The sequence below is a fragment of the Colias croceus genome, chromosome 28, assembly GCF_905220415.1.
Source record: "Colias croceus chromosome 28, ilColCroc2.1".
NCBI classification, from domain to species: Eukaryota; Metazoa; Arthropoda; class Insecta; order Lepidoptera; family Pieridae; genus Colias; species Colias croceus.
Window position 1 is genome coordinate 4777542 of NC_059564.1, and position 18658 is coordinate 4796199.

Consider the following 18658-nt stretch of genomic DNA (forward strand, 5'->3'; position numbering starts at 1 on the left):
CAAAACGTGATATTAATACTGCCTTAAAAAATTGCAGAGGTGTGACTGGCCACATTTATCGGAATGTTTGCAATCATCAACAACAACCACAACAACAACAACACCTCGGCCTACAACACCAAGTTCAACAATAACAACAACAGACATTAATAATATTGAAACGTTCCCGAACGGTTGTCCCAAAGATTATAGGATAGAGAAATTGTTGCCACATGAAACGCAATGTGATAGATTCTACCAATGTGTTCACGGGAACAAAGTGTTGATGCCGTGTGCTCCGGGAACACACTTTAGTTATAAGTTACAGGTAAATCATTAAATACATAATTTATTTAGTACATCATATTCGATCCACTCTGTATATATTCTAGCAAATAAATAAATTTACAATATTTGTCACCATATTATATTTGTCATATATTTTATATTACAGAGGTGTGATTGGCCACACTTATCAGAATGTGTGCCCGGTGGATCAACAACAACTAGCACAACAACAACAACAACATCCCGACCCGATACAACAACAACAACAACATCCCGTCCCGATACAACAACAACAATAACCTCTCGGCCCGATACAACAACAACAACTCGACCCATTACAACAACAGAGAAAGATAAGATAGAAACGTTCCCGAATGGTTGTCCCAAAGATTATAGAATAGAGAAACTCCTACCACATGAAACTCAGTGTGATAGATTCTACCAATGTGTTCACGGGAACAAAGTGTTAATGCCGTGTGCTCCGGGAACACACTTTAGTTACAGATTACAGGTAAAATCATTAAATCAATATAAACATTATAATCAATTTATCATTTTATCAATTTTAATGTCTATTTTTCTTAATATTATATTTTTAAAGCATAATGTATTATTTTATATATCTAAAACTGCTAACAAATAAATTTTGTAATCTTTTATATAAACATAGAACATGCAAATAATACAAAAAATAATTTGGATAGTTTGATTTTTTTTAACTTACAATTATGTTGGTAATAAATTATGACTTATCTTTTCAAATTCCAATTTTCAGAAATGTGATTGGCCACACATCTCCGAATGTGTTACTGGCGGTGGATCAACTACATCAACTCGCCCGGATACAACAACTAGTTCAACAACAACAGCGCATCCAGAAACAACAACTACTACAACAACAACATCCCGGCCAGATACTACAACTACTAGTACAACAACGACATCGCATCCTGAAACAACAACAAGTTCAACAACAACAGCGCGCCCAGATACAACAACTAGTTCAACAACAACCGCGCATCCAGAAACAACTACTAGTACAACAACAACCGCGCATCCAGAAACAACAACTAGTTACACAACAACAGCGCACCCAGATACAACAACTGGTTCAACAACAACCACGCATCCAGAAACAACAACTGGTTCAACGACAACAGCGCATCCTGAAACAACAACTAGTTCAACAACAACAGCTCATCCAGATACAACAACAACTGCGCATCCTGAAACAACAACAACAGCACATCCCGATACGACTACTAGTTCAACAACAACAGCACATCCAGAAACAACAACAACAACGCGCCCAGATACAACAACTAGTTCAACAACAACAGCCCATCCAGATACAACAACTAGTTCAACAACAACCGCGCATCCAGAAACAACAACTGGTTCAACAACAACAACAACTGCGCATCCAGAAACAACAACTAGTTCAGCAACAACCGCGCATCCAGAAACAACCACTAGTTCAACAACAACAGCACTTCCTGAAACAACAACTGGTTCAACAACAACAGCTTATCCTGAAACAACAACTAGTTCAACAACTGCGCATCCTGAAACAACAACAACAGCGCACCCCGATACGACTACTAGTTCAACAACAACAGCACATCCAGAAACAACAACTAGTTCAACAACAACAGCATATCCTGAAACAACAACAACAGCGCATCCAGAAACAACAACTGGTTCAACAACAACAACCGCGGATCCAGAAACAACAACTAGTTCAACAATAACCACGCATCCAGAAACAACCACTAGTTCAACAACAACAGCACTTCCTGAAACAACAACTGGTTCAACAACAACAGCTTATCCTGAAACAACAACTAGTTCAACAACTGCGCATCCTGAAACAACAACAACAGCGCAAACAACTACATCTTCAACTACTTCACGGCCAGATACAACAACTAGTTCAACAACTTTGCCAACAACAACTTCAGTCCCTGAAACAACACCAATCACAACAACAACACAAAAAGACGGCGACGGTGACATAGAAACATTACCAAATGGGTGTCCAAAAGATTTCACAATTGATAAACTGTTACCGCACGAAACAGAGTGTGATAGATACTATCAATGCGTTCACGGTAACAAAGTGTTGATGCCGTGTGTTCCGGGAACGTACTTCAGTTACAAGTTACAGGTAATATCACAATTATTGCATTTTAATATCAGTATTGCATTCACTGCTAGGAGATTTTGTACGAATTTTAATTTAAAAAAATGTGTAAGTGTACACACGTAAGAAGTGAAACTTCTTTATGACCTTATTTTTCAAAATATTATAATTTACTATATGCAACTTTACAGAAATTTGTCGAATCACGCGTGGTAGCTTAGAGCGTAGTAGGGATAAGAAAAAGATGGCGCGTAACGGTAAAATGACACGCGTAACGAAAAAATGTTACACTAATTTTTTTTCCAACCACGATAAAGAAGTTTCACTTCAAAAAATTATTTAAAAAGTTAATTTTACTCATTGCAAGACAGTATATCTATTTTTAGTCAGAATTAAAGAGCTTTGAATTGAATATAATTTTAAAATATTATGATTTAAGTTAATTTGAATTGAATGTGCATTGTGCATCATATTATTAATACCTTTGAAGACCTTTTTAAAAAGTGAAAAAAATATAACTTATACGTACGATAATCTAAATCACATAAGATAAACTATTATTATTTCTATTTCAGCGTTGTGATTGGCCACACATATCAGAATGTGTTCCCGGTGGTGGAAAAACAACAACAACGACTACTGTTGCACAAACAACAACAACAACATCAACTACTGAAAATGATGGTGAAACCAGTACGCAAAAACCAATAACAACAACACGCGTTCCAACTACAACTGACTACGTTATAACAACAGTGGATGATGGAGAAGCAACAACACGCATTCCAACAACAACAGACTACGTTTCAACAACAGTAGATGATGTGGCTTCAACAACACGCATTCCAACCACAACTGACTACGTTACAACAACAGTGGATGGTGGAGAAGCAACAACACGCGTTCCAACAACAACTGAATACGTAACAACAACAGTAGATGATGTTGCTTCAACAACACGCATTCCAACAACAACAGACTACGTTTCAACAACAGTGGATGGTGGAGAAGCAACAACACGCCTTCCAACAACAACTCAATACGTAACAACAACAGAAAATGATGTTGCTTCAACAACACGCATTCCAACAACAACAGACTACGTCTCAACAACAGAAAATGATGTTGCTTCAACAACACGCATTCCAACAACAACTGAATACGTTTCAACAACAGTAGATGATGTTGCTTCAACAACACGCGTTCCAACAACAACTGAATACGTTACAACAACAGTAGACTATGTGACTTCAACCACACGTATTCCAACAACAACTGAATACGTTACAACAACAGTGGATGGTGGAGAAGAAACAACACGCAATCCAACAACAACTGAATACGTAACAACAACAGTAGATGATGTTGCTTCAACCACACGTATTCCAACAACAACAGACTACGTTACAACAACAGTAGATGATGTTGCTTCAACAACACGCATTCCAACAACAACTGAATACGTTACAACAACAGAAGATGATCTTGCTTCAACCACACGTATTCCAACAACAACAGACTACGTTACAACAACAGTGGATAGTGGAGAAGCAACAACACGCGTTCCAACAACAACTGAATACGTAACAACAACAGAAGATGATGTTGCTTCAACAACACGCGTTCCAACAACAACAGACTACGTTTCAACAACAGTGGATGGCGGAGAAGCAACAACACGAGTTCCAACAACAACTGAATACGTAACAACAACAGTAGATGATGTTGCTTCAACCACACTTATTCCAACAACAACAGACTACGTTTCAACAACAGTGGATGGTGGAGAAGCAACAACACGCGTTCCAACAACAACTGACTACGTTACAACAACAGTGGATGGTGAAGAAGCAACAACACGCGTTCCTACAACAACTGACTACGTTTCAACAACAGTAGATGATTTGGCTTCAACAACACGCGTTCCAACAACAACAGAATACGTAACAACAACAGTAGATGATGTTGCTTCAACCACACGTATTCCAACAACAACAGACTACGTTTCAACAACAGTGGATGGTGGAGAAGCAACAACACGCGTTCCAACAACAACTGACTACGTTACAACAACAGTGGATGGTGAAGAAGCAACAACACGCGTTCCTACAACAACTGACTACGTTTCAACAACAGTAGATGATTTGGCTTCAACAACACGCGTTCCAACAACAACAGAATACGTAACAACAACAGTAGATGATGTTGCTTCAACCACACGTATTCCAACAACAACAGATTACGTTACAACAACAGTAGACGATGTGGCTTCAACCACACGTATTCCAACAACAACAGACTACGTTACAACAACAGTAGACGATGTGGCTTCAACAACACGCGTTCCAACAACAGTTGATGATGTTGCTTCAACAACAGTAGATGATGTTGCTTCAACAATACTCGTTTCAACAACAACTGAATACGTTACAACAACAGTGGATAGTGAAGAAGCAACAACACGCGTTCCAACAACAACTGAATACGTAACAACGACAGAAGATGATGTTGCTTCAACAACACGCGTTCCAACAACAACTGAGTACGTTACAACAACAGTAGATGATGTTGCTTCAACCACACGCCTTCCAACAACAACTGACTACGTTTCAACAACAGTAGATGATGTCGCTTCAACAACACGCGTTCCAACAACAGTAGATGATGTTGCTTCAACAACAGTAGATGATGTTGCTTCAACAACACGCGTTCCAACAACAACTGAATACGTTACAACAACAGTGGATAGTGGAGAAGCAACAACACGCGTTCCAACAACAACTGAATACGTAACAACGACAGAAGATGATGTTCCTTCAACAACACGCGTTCCAACAACAACTGGATACGTTACAACAACAGTAAATGATGTTGCTTCAACCACACGTATTCCAACAACAACAGACTTCGTTACAACAACAGTAGATGATGTGGCTTCAACAACACGCATTCCAACAACAACTGACTACGTTACAACAACAGAAGATAATGTTGCTTCAACAACACGCGTTCCAACAACAACTGAATACGTTACAACAACAGTAGATGATGTTGCTACAACCACACGTATTCCAACAACAACAGACTACGTTACAACAACAGTGGATGGTGGAGAAGAAACAACACGCGTTCCAACAACAACTGAATACGTAACAACAACAGTAGATGATGTTGCTTCAACAACACGCATTCCAACAACAACTGACTACGTTTCAACAACAGTAGATGATGTTGCTTCAACAACACGCATTCCAACAACAACTGAATACGTTACAACTACAGATGACGGTAAGCAAACAGTTATTTTGTTAATTAATTCCTAAGTTCCTTTCTTGGAGTATTTTGCAATCAAAGTTTGCAAAAAAAAACATGAACAGGATGAACACACTATTTAAATCCCTTAATTATACTGTTGAAAAATTATTTTGAAAATGATAAGATAAATTATTTGTCGCGGTGTCAAGATAAATTAGATAAACAATAGTTGATAGGCAGTTTTTATTTTTTTGAGAGGATATAATAAACGTCAATGCATACTTTAATAGCACTATGATGTAGTCCCTAGACGCAAATGCAGCATGACATGCGTTACTCGGTGACTCGGTGTAATGTATGATTGATCGTTTGGATCGGTAATAATTAAAATGAACTAGCGGTCCGCCCCGGCTTCGCCCGTGGTACATATTAACGTTTTCTCTACATAAGAACCATCCTCGTACTTCAAGGAATATAATAAAAAAAGAATTATCGAAATCGGTTCAGCCGTTCTCGAGTTATGGAATTACAACGAAAAGTGGCATTGATTTTTATATATTAGATGACATTAATTATACTACTATAAATGTGCTGGTAGCTGATTGATGAAGCTTACTTTTTTTATGCGCAATTATGACTGACTCCAGATGTTCGTTTAGGTCAGTGCATGTCATGCAAAAGAAAAATACTCAGGCTGGACGCATACTGTATCAAATGCATGATTTGATAGTATTGGTTACTCATGTAACATGACAACGTAAACGCATGTCATGCTTTAAACACCGTCTAGGCAGGCCGAGACAAATGTCAGAGAATAAAATAACGCTTAGGAATTTAATCTGCTATCGCTAAATAATGACATAATCTCATGACATTTTAGTAATGCGTCGGTCACACTACTAGCGAGGACGACGACCACGACCAAAATTTCCCATCCAGACAAAATTTGTTCAAAATAAAATATAAAATTTCCCGTCATACTGGTACTCGGAAAAAAAATCAAGGTTAAGTAATTATTAAAAATAGGTTTTTTTTTGCGATTTTCGCCGAGACGGTAAGTTAATCATGAAAAGTCAAAAGCGCAAGGACATTTTTTTTACCTCTGATTTCGAATGATATTTTTTCAAAAAAATTTCAAATTTCCAGTTGGATGGGAGATTTCATCTAATGTGACCAATGACTATCCAGTAACAAAACGTCAGATCTATCGATATTGGATACTAATTTATTAGTGCTTCTGCCATTTGTTGGAGGCAGTATATCCATACTATAACACACAGTAATACTAAAATCCATACTAATATTATAAATGCGAAAGTAACTCTGTCTGTCTGTCTGTTACTCAATCACGCCTAAACTACTGAACCAATTCTCATAAAATTTGGTATGGAGATATTTTGATACCCGAGAAGGAGGCTACTTTTTATCCCGGGAAAATGACGCAATCCCGGAAATCCTACCGGAACAGGAACTATGCTGGTTTTTCTTTGACTGCGCCGGCGAAGCCACGGGCGGAAACCTAGTTGCTAATAAATTTAAAGACATAATATTCAATGTAGGCGGAAAATAAAATAATCCTACAATTCCGTGTGACTGTGGATTTAAACTAAATTTACTAAGAAAATTTAAACATCCTATTTTATGTACAAAATTGAAAATAATTTCTACAAATAAATTTTTAATTGTTTCAGTCGATGGTGGATCGTCTACAACAAGAATTCCGACAACTGACTCAATTACAACAACAATTGATGATGAGCAGTTGACAACTCAAGTCCCTACAACAACAGACTACATTACAACAACACTGGACGGTGAGCAATCAACAACACGTGTTCCTACAACAACAGGCTACATAACAACAATAACTGATGGAGAAGCATCAACAACACGCATTCCCACTACAACAGAATACACTGCCACAACTGTTGATGATATTGTTTCAACAACACGCATTCCAACAACAACTGAGTACACTATGACAACAGTAGATGATGTGGCTTCAACAACACGCATTCCAACAACAACTGACTACGTAACAACAACAGTAGATGATGTGGCTTCAACAACACGCATTCCAACCACAACTGACTACGTTACAACAACAGTGGATGGTGGAGAAGCAACAACACGCGTTCCAACAACAACTGAATACGTAACATCAACAGTAGATGATGTTGCTTCAACAACACGCATTCCAACAACAACTGAATACGTTACAACAACAGTAAATGATGTTGCTTCAACCACACGTATTCCAACAACAACAGACTACGTTTCAACAACAGTGGATGGTGGAGAAGCAACAACACGCGTTCCAACAACAACTGAATACGTAACAACAACAGAAGATGATGTTGCTTCAACCACACGTATTCCAACAACAACAGACTACGTTTCAACAACAGTGGATGGTGGAGAAGCAACAACACGCGTTCCAACAACAACTGAATACGTAACAACAACAGAAGATGATGTTGCTTCAACCACACGTATTCCAACAACAACAGACTACGTTTCAACAACAGTGGATGGTGGAGAAGCAACAACACGCGTTCCAACAACAACTGAATACGTAACAACAACAGTAGATGATGTTGCTTCAACAACACGCATTCCAACAACAACTGAATACGTTACAACAACAGTAAATGATGTTGCTTCAACAACACGCATTCCAACAACAACAGACTACGTTTCAACAACAGTAGATGATGTTGCTTCAACCACACGTATTCCAACAACAACTGAATACGTTACAACAACAGTGGACGGTGGAGAAGCAACAACACGCGTTCCAACAACAACTGAATACGTAACAACAACAGTAGATGATGTGGCTTCAACAACACGTATTCCAACAACAACAGACTACGTTTCAACAACAGTGGATGGTGGAGAAGCAACAACACACTTTCCAACAACAACTGAATACGTAACAACAACAGTAGATGATGTTGCTTCAACAACACGCATTCCAACAACAACTGACTACGTTTCAACAATAGTAAATGATGTTGCTTCAACAACACGCATTCCAACAACAACAGACTACGTTACAACAACAGTAGACGATGTGGCTTCAACAACACGCATTCCAACAACAACTGAATACGTTACAACAACAGTGGATGGTGGAGAAGCAACAACACACTTTCCAACAACAACTGAATACGTAACAACAACAGTAGATGATGTTGCTTCAACAACACGCATTCCAACAACAACTGACTACGTTTCAACAACAGTAAATGATGTTGCTTCAACAACACGCATTCCAACAACAACAGACTACGTTTCAACAACAGTAGATGATGTGGCTTCAACAACACGTATTCCAGCCACAACTGACTACGTTACAACAACAGTGGATGGTGGAGAAGCAACAACACACTTTCCAACAACAACTGAATACGTAACAACAACAGTAGATGATGTTGCTTCAACCACACGTATTCCAACAACAACAGACTACGTTTCAACAACAGTGGATGGTGGAGAAGCAACAACACGCGTTCCAACAACAACTGAATACGTAACAACAACAGTAGATGATGTTGCTTCAACAACACGCATTCCAACAACAACAGACTACGTTTCAACAACAGTGGATGGTGGAGAAGCAACAACACGCGTTCCAACAACAACTGAATACGTAACAACAACAGAAGATGATGTTGCTTCAACCACACGTATTCCAACAACAACAGACTACGTTTCAACAACAGTGGATGGTGGAGAAGCAACAACACGCGTTCCAACAACAACTGAATACGTAACAACAACAGTAGATGATGTTGCTTCAACAACACGCATTCCAACAACAACTGAATACGTTACAACAACAGTAAATGATGTTGCTTCAACAACACGCATTCCAACAACAACAGACTACGTTTCAACAACAGTAGATGATGTTGCTTCAACCACACGTATTCCAACAACAACTGAATACGTTACAACAACAGTGGACGGTGGAGAAGCAACAACACGCGTTCCAACAACAACTGAATACGTAACAACAACAGTAGATGATGTGGCTTCAACAACACGTATTCCAACAACAACAGACTACGTTTCAACAACAGTGGATGGTGGAGAAGCAACAACACGCGTTCCAACAACAACTGAATACGTAACAACAACAGTAGATGATGTTGCTTCAACAACACGCATTCCAACAACAACTGACTACGTTTCAACAATAGTAAATGATGTTGCTTCAACAACACGCATTCCAACAACAACAGACTACGTTACAACAACAGTAGACGATGTGGCTTCAACAACACGCATTCCAACAACAACTGAATACGTTACAACAACAGTGGATGGTGGAGAAGCAACAACACACTTTCCAACAACAACTGAATACGTAACAACAACAGTAGATGATGTTGCTTCAACAACACGCATTCCAACAACAACTGACTACGTTTCAACAACAGTAAATGATGTTGCTTCAACAACACGCATTCCAACAACAACAGACTACGTTTCAACAACAGTAGATGATGTGGCTTCAACAACACGTATTCCAGCCACAACTGACTACGTTACAACAACAGTGGATGGTGGAGAAGCAACAACACGCGTTCCAACAACAACTGAATACGTTACAACAACAGTAGATGATGTTGCTTCAACCACACGTGTTCCAACAACAACAGACTACGTTACAACAACAGTAGACGATGTGGCTTCAACAACACGCATTCCAACAACAACTGAATACGTTACAACAACAGTGGATGGTGGAGAAGCAACAACACACTTTCCAACAACAACTGAATACGTAACAACAACAGTAGATGATGTTGCTTCAACCACACGTATTCCAACAACAACAGACTACGTTTCAACAACAGTGGATGGTGGAGAAGCAACAACACGCGTTCCAACAACAACTGAATACGTAACAACAACAGTAGATGATGTTGCTTCAACAACACGCATTCCAACAACAACTGACTACGTTTCAACAACAGTAAATGATGTTGCTTCAACAACACGCATTCCAACAACAACAGACTACGTTTCAACAACAGTAGATGATGTGGCTTCAACAACACGTATTCCAGCCACAACTGACTACGTTACAACAACAGTGGATGGTGGAGAAGCAACAACACGCGTTCCAACAACAACTGAATACGTAACAACAGCAGTAGATGATGTTGCTTCAACAACACGCATTCCAACAACAACTGACTACGTTTCAACAACAGTAGATGATGTTGCTTCAACCACACGTGTTCCAACAACAACAGACTACGTTACAACAACAGTAGACGATGTGGCTTCGACAACACGCATTCCAACAACAACAGACTACGTTACAACAACAGTGGATGGTGGAGAAGCAACAACACGCGTTCCAACAACAACTGAATACGTAACAACAACAGTAGATGATGTTGCTTCAACAACACGCATTCCAACAACAACTGACTACGTTTCAACAACAGTAGATGATGTTGCTTCAACAACACGCATTCCAACAACAACAGACTACGTTTCAACAACAGTAGATGATGTGGCTTCAACAACACGTATTCCAGCCACAACTGACTACGTTACAACAACAGTGGATGGTGGAGAAGCAACAACACGCGTTCCAACAACAACTGAATACGTAACAACAGCAGTAGATGATGTTGCTTCAACAACACGCATTCCAACAACAACTGACTACGTTTCAACAACAGTAGATGATGTTGCTTCAACCACACGTGTTCCAACAACAACAGACTACGTTACAACAACAGTAGACGATGTGGCTTCGACAACACGCATTCCAACAACAACAGACTACGTTACAACAACAGTAGACGATGTGGCTTCGACAACACGCATTCCAACAACAAAAGACTACGTTTCAACAACAGTGGATGGTGAAGAAGCAACAACACGCGTTCCAACAACAACTCAATACGAAACAACAACAGTAGATGATGTGGCTTCAACAACACGTATTCCAACAACAACTGACTACGTTTCAACAACAGTAGATGATGTTGCTTCAACCACACGTATTCCAACAACAACTGAATACGTTACAACAACAGAAAATGATGTTGCTTCAACCACACGTATTCCAACAACAACAGACTACGTTACAACAACAGTAGACGATGTGGCTTCGACAACACGCATTCCAACAACAACAGACTACGTTTCAACAACAGTGGATGGTGGAGAAGCAACAACACGCATTCCAACAACAACTCAATACGAAACAACAACAGTAGATGATGTTGCTTCAACCACACGCCTTCCAACAACAACTGAATACGTTACAACAACAGTAGATTATGTGACTGCAACAACACGTATTCCAACCTCAACTGACTACGTTACAACAACAGTGGATGGTGGAGAAGCAACAACACGCCTTCCAACAACAACTGAATACGTAACAACAACAGAAAATGATGTTGCTTCAACAACACGCATTCCAACAACAACAGACTACGTTTCAACAACAATGGATGTTGGAGAAGCAACAACACGCGTTCCAACAACAACTGACTACGTTACAACAACAGTGGATGGTGAAGAAGCAACAACACGCGTTCCTACAACAACTGACTACGTTTCAACAACAGTAGATGATTTGGCTTCAACAACACGCGTTCCAACAACAACAGAATACGTAACAACAACAGTAGATGATGTTGCTTCAACCACACGTATTCCAACAACAACAGTAGACGATGTGGCTTCAACCACACGCATTCCAACAACAACAGACTACGTTACAACAACAGTAGACGATGTGGCTTCAACAACACGCGTTCCAACAACAGTAGATGATGTTGCTTCAACAACAGTAGATGATGTTGCTTCAACAACACGCGTTCCAACAACAACTGAATACGTTACAACAACAGTGGATAGTGGAGAAGCAACAACACGCATTCCAACAACAACAGACTACGTTTCAACAACAGTGGATGGTGGAGAAGCAACAACACGCCTTCCAACAACAACTGAATACGTAACAACAACAGAAAATGATGTTGCTTCAACCACACGTATTCCAACAACAACAGACTACGTTTCAACAACAGTGGATGTTGGAGAAGCAACAACACGCGTTCCAACAACAACTGACTACGTTACAACAACAGTGGATGGTGAAGAAGCAACAACACGCGTTCCTACAACAACTGACTACGTTTCAACAACAGTAGATGATTTGGCTTCAACAACACGCGTTCCAACAACAACAGAATACGTAACAACAACAGTAGATGATGTTGCTTCAACCACACGTGTTCCAACAACAACTGACTTCGTTTCAACAACAATTGATGGTGGAGAAGCAACAACACGCATTCCAACAACAACTGAATACGTTTCAACAACTGTACACGATGGAGCATCTACAACTCGGGTTCCAACAACAACTGACTATAGTACGACAACAGTAGATGATATTGCTTCAACAACACGAGTTTCAACAACAACTGAATACACAAAAACAACAGTCGACGATGTTGCAACGACTACACGCGTTCCAACAACTGACTTCGTTACAACAACAGTCGATGATGTTGCTTCCACAACACGCGTTCCAACAACAACTGAATACGTTACAACACCTATCGATGATATTGCATCAACAACACGTTATCCAACAACAACAGACTACATAACAACAACAGAAGATGGTAAGCAGACAGTATTTTCACTAATAAATTCCTTAAATTTTATTAAAATAATGTTCGAACAAGTAAAACTAATGATGCGCTGAATTGTTTTTTAACTAAACTGGGATCAATAATTACAATTATAACAAACGGTAATGAAGAGAAAAAGAATTAGGAGTAATCAAGAATTCTTTTGTACAAATCCTTTAGACACTTGTTATTTATCTGACATATTTGATGGTATCAACCATTTTCTTTTTGCACATAATCATATTATGTTACTGCCTAGTCTATTGGGCCATACCTAGGGCGCGGTACAATGGTCGCGGTCAAGCTATAGTGATTTGTATTAAGACGTATAAAACTATTTTGTCGCTTCGATAAAATGCAATCATGTGTGTCGCCACAGTTTTCTGAACGAAGGATACTAGTAAAAGTTACGAAATATTTTGTGTCACCATTTTCAACGAAAAAAATCAAATCAAAATCACTAAATTGCGCATAATTACACAGAATACGTTTTACAAACGAAAATATAAATAATTTAAAGACAAAAAACACGCATCAAAATTGTAACCAAATTTTTCATGTCATACTTGCAAGATAGAAAATAGGAAGTTTCTTGAATTTGCTACTTGCACGTAGTTTTTATGTCATTCCTTTCGATCCTAAATCTTAAGTTAAACGATCGTCCATGCATGAGTTGACACCACGTAACGCTTGACATGCATTACTTTCTAGGGATTACATCACTTTTAAAAAAGGCTACACTTAAAGTCTTGATTCATTGAATCTTGTAATACAAACAAAACTATCAAAACGAACTCTTAATTTGTAACGAAATATTCTCATGTTAATAAAATATAAATGCAAAAATAAATTGAATTCAGTCATTTAAAATGATTATCATGATGATGATGTGTGATGATGAAACTGTTTCTAAAGTTATAAAATTATTATTATTACAGATGACAGTGCAGCATCAACAACTCGCGTTCCAATAACAACAGAGTTCGTTACAACAACAGTCAATGATGGAGTATCAACAACTCGCGTTCCAACAACAACTGACTTTGTTACAACAACAGTCAATGAGGAAGTATCAACAACCCACGTTCCAACAACAACAGAATTCGTTACAACAACAGACAATGATGAAGTATCAACAACACGCGTTCCAACAACAACAGACTACGTTACAACAACAGTCAATGATGAAGTATCAACAACACGCGTTCCAACAACAACTGATTATATTACAACAACAGTGAATGGTGGAGACCCAACAACGCGTGTTCCAACAACAACAGAATTCGTTACAACAACAGACAATGATGAAGTATCAACAACACGCGTTCCGACAACAACTGATTATATTACAACAACAGTGAATGGTGGAGACCCAACAACGCGTGTTCCAACAACAACAGACTACGTTACAACAACAATCAATGATGATGCATCAACAACACGCATTCCAACAACAACTGATTATATTACAACAACAGTGAATGGTGGAGACCCAACAACGCGTGTTCCAACAACAACAGACTACGTTACAACAACAGACAATGATGAAGTATCAACAACACGCGTTCCAACAACAACTGATTATATTACAACAACAGTGAATGGTGGAGACCCAACAACGCGTGTTCCAACAACAACAGAGTTCGTTACAACAACAGTCAATGATGAAGTATCAACAACACGCGTTCCAACAACAACTGATTATATTACAACAACAGTGAATGGTGGAGACCCAACAACGCGTGTTCCAACAACAACAGACTACGTTACAACAACAGTCAATGATGAAGCATCAACAACACGCGTTCCATCAACAACTGATTATATTACAACAACAGTGAATGGTGGAGACCCAACAACGCGTGTTCCAACAACAACAGAATTCGTTACAACAACAGACAATGATGAAGTATCAACAACACGCGTTCCAACAACAACAGAGTTCGTTACAACAACAGTCAATGATGAAGCATCAACAACACGCGTTCCGACAACAACTGATTATATTACAACAACAGTGAATGGTGGAGACCCAACAACGCGTGTTCCAACAACAACAGACTACGTTACAACAACAATCAATGATGAAGCATCAACAACACGCATTCCAACAACAACTGATTATATTACAACAACAGTGAATGGTGGAGACCCAACAACGCGTGTTCCAACAACAACAGACTACGTTACAACAACAGTCAATGATGAAGTATCAACAACACGCGTTCCAACAACAACTGATTATATTACAACAACAGTGAATGGTGGAGACCCAACAACGCGTGTTCCAACAACAACAGAGTTCGTTACAACAACAGTCAATGATGAAGTATCAACAACACGCGTTCCGACAACAACTGATTATATTACAACAACAGTGAATGGTGGAGACCCAACAACGCGTGTTCCAACAACAACAGACTACGTTACAACAACAATCAATGATGATGCATCAACAACACGCATTCCAACAACAACTGATTATATTACAACAACAGTGAATGGTGGAGACCCAACAACGCGTGTTCCAACAACAACAGAATTCGTTACAACAACAGACAATGATGAAGTATCAACAACACGCGTTCCAACAACAACAGAGTTCGTTACAACAACAGTCAATGATGAAGCATCAACAACACGCGTTCCGACAACAACTGATTATATTACAACAACAGTGAATGGTGGAGACCCAACAACGCGTGTTCCAACAACAACAGACTACGTTACAACAACAATCAATGATGATGCATCAACAACACGCATTCCAACAACAACTGATTATATTACAACAACAGTGAATGGTGGAGACCCAACAACGCGTGTTTCAACAACAACAGACTACGTTACAACAACAGTCAATGATGAAGTATCAACAACACGCATTCCAACAACAACTGATTATATTACAACAACAGTGAATGGTGGAGACCCAACAACGCGTGTTCCAACAACAACAGAGTTCGTTACAACAACAGTCAATGATGAAGTATCAACAACACGCGTTCCAACAACAACTGATTATATTACAACAACAGTGAATGGTGGAGACCCAACAACGCGTGTTCCAACAACAACAGACTACGTTACAACAACAGTCAATGATGAAGCATCAACAACACGCGTTCCAACAACAACAGAGTTCGTTACAACAACAGTCAATGATGAAGCATCAACAACACGCGTTCCAATAACAACTGATTATATTACAACAACAATCAATGATGAAGCATCAACAACACGCGTTCCGACAACAACTGATTATATTACCACAACAGTGAATGGTGGAGACCCAACAACGCGTGTTCCAACAACAACAGAGTTCGTTACAACAACAGTCAATGATGAAGTATCAACAACACGCGTTCCAACAACAACAGACTACGTTACAACAACAGTCAATGATGAAGCATCAACAACACGCGTTCCATCAACAACTGATTATATTACAACAACAGTGAATGGTGGAGACCCAACAACGCGTGTTCCAACAACAACAGAATTCGTTACAACAACAGACAATGATGAAGTATCAACAACACGCGTTCCAACAACAACAGAGTTCGTTACAACAACAGTCAATGATGAAGCATCAACAACACGCGTTCCGATAACAACTGATTATATTACAACAACAGTGAATGGTGGAGACCCAACAACGCGTGTTCCAACAACAACAGACTACGTTACAACAACAATCAATGATGATGCATCAACAACACGCATTCCAACAACAACTGATTATATTACAACAACAGTGAATGGTGGAGACCCAACAACGCGTGTTCCAACAACAACAGACTACGTTACAACAACAGTCAATGATGAAGTATCAACAACACGCGTTCCAACAACAACAGTCAATGATGAAGCATCAACAACACGTGTTCCACCAACGACCGATGGGTATACTGATGTCACAACAACAGATGCAACAACAACTGATCCAACAACGACGGATAGCTATACTACAACAGATGCAACAACAACTGATGCCACCACAACTGATGCAACAACAACCGATAGCTATACTACAACAGATGCAACAACTCCTGATGGAATAACAACTGATCCTATAACAACAGATAGTTATACAACAACTGATGCAACGACGACGGATAGCTATACAACAACAGATGCAACAACAAGAGATGCAACCATAACAGATGCAACAACAACTGATGCAACAACAACAGATGCAACAACAACAGATGCAACAACAACTGATGCAACAACAACTGATGCCACAACAACTGATGCTACCATAACTGATCCAACAACTACTGATGGAACAACAACTGATGCTATAACAACAGATAGTTATACAACAACTGATGCAACGACGACGGATAGCTATACAACAACAGATGCAACAATAACAGATGCAACCACAACAGATGCAACAACAACTGATGCAACTACAACTGATCCAACCACAACTGATCCAACAACGACGGATAGCTATACTACAACAGATGCAACAACAACTGATGCCACCACAACTGATGCAACAACAACTGATGCTACCATAACTGATCCAACAACTACTGATGGAACAACAACTGATGCTTTAACAACAGATAGTTATACAACAACTGATGCAACGACGACGGATAGCTATACAACAACAGATGCAACAATAACAGATGCAACCACAACAGATGCAACAACAACTGATGCAACCACAACTGATCCAACCACAACTGATCCAACAACGACGGATAGCTATACTACAACAGATGCAACAACAACTGATGCCACCACAACTGATGCAACAACAACTGATAGCTATACTACAACAGATGCAACAACTCCTGATGGAATAACAACTGATGCTATAACAACAGATAGTTATACAACAACTGATGCAACGACGACGGATAGCTATACAACAACAGATGCAACAACAACAGATGCAACCACAACAGATGCAACAACAACTGATGCAACAACGACTGATAGTTATACAACCACAGAAGTGTTTACAACAACGCAACACTACAGTACAACAATATCAACAACGCAGAGCACGCCAGCGCCCGCTCTCTGTCCGCCAAATTCGATAGCAATACTACCGCATCCGAATTATTGCGATAAATATATCTCCTGTTTCGCGGGTGTAGAGTTTCTACTGAATTGCTCGAGTGGTTTTGAGTTCAATGAAGTTACGCTGGTAAGTTTTTTTTTTGCATTTGTTCTGAAAGCAGTTCAGTTATGAAAGTGTAAAACAAAGTTGGTTATTGTGATGAAGTAGGCTTAATTCGTTTAGTATTAACGCTGGTACATTTGGGGCCGATTTTTACCCGAC

General features: G+C 39.3%; 1 protein-coding gene across 1 annotated transcript in view; it reads left to right on the plus strand.

The window, feature by feature from the left end:
* Positions 1-18658, plus strand: part of LOC123703953 (mucin-17-like) — a 43872-nt gene that overhangs the window by 15513 nt on the left and 9701 nt on the right. The window contains exons 8-13 of the mRNA XM_045652167.1: positions 38-307; positions 434-778; positions 1043-2434; positions 2986-5698; positions 7357-13341; positions 14289-18523. Of these exons, the coding sequence (XP_045508123.1) occupies positions 38-307; positions 434-778; positions 1043-2434; positions 2986-5698; positions 7357-13341; positions 14289-18523 (14940 nt within the window). The remainder of the gene's footprint in view (positions 1-37; positions 308-433; positions 779-1042; positions 2435-2985; positions 5699-7356; positions 13342-14288; positions 18524-18658) is intronic.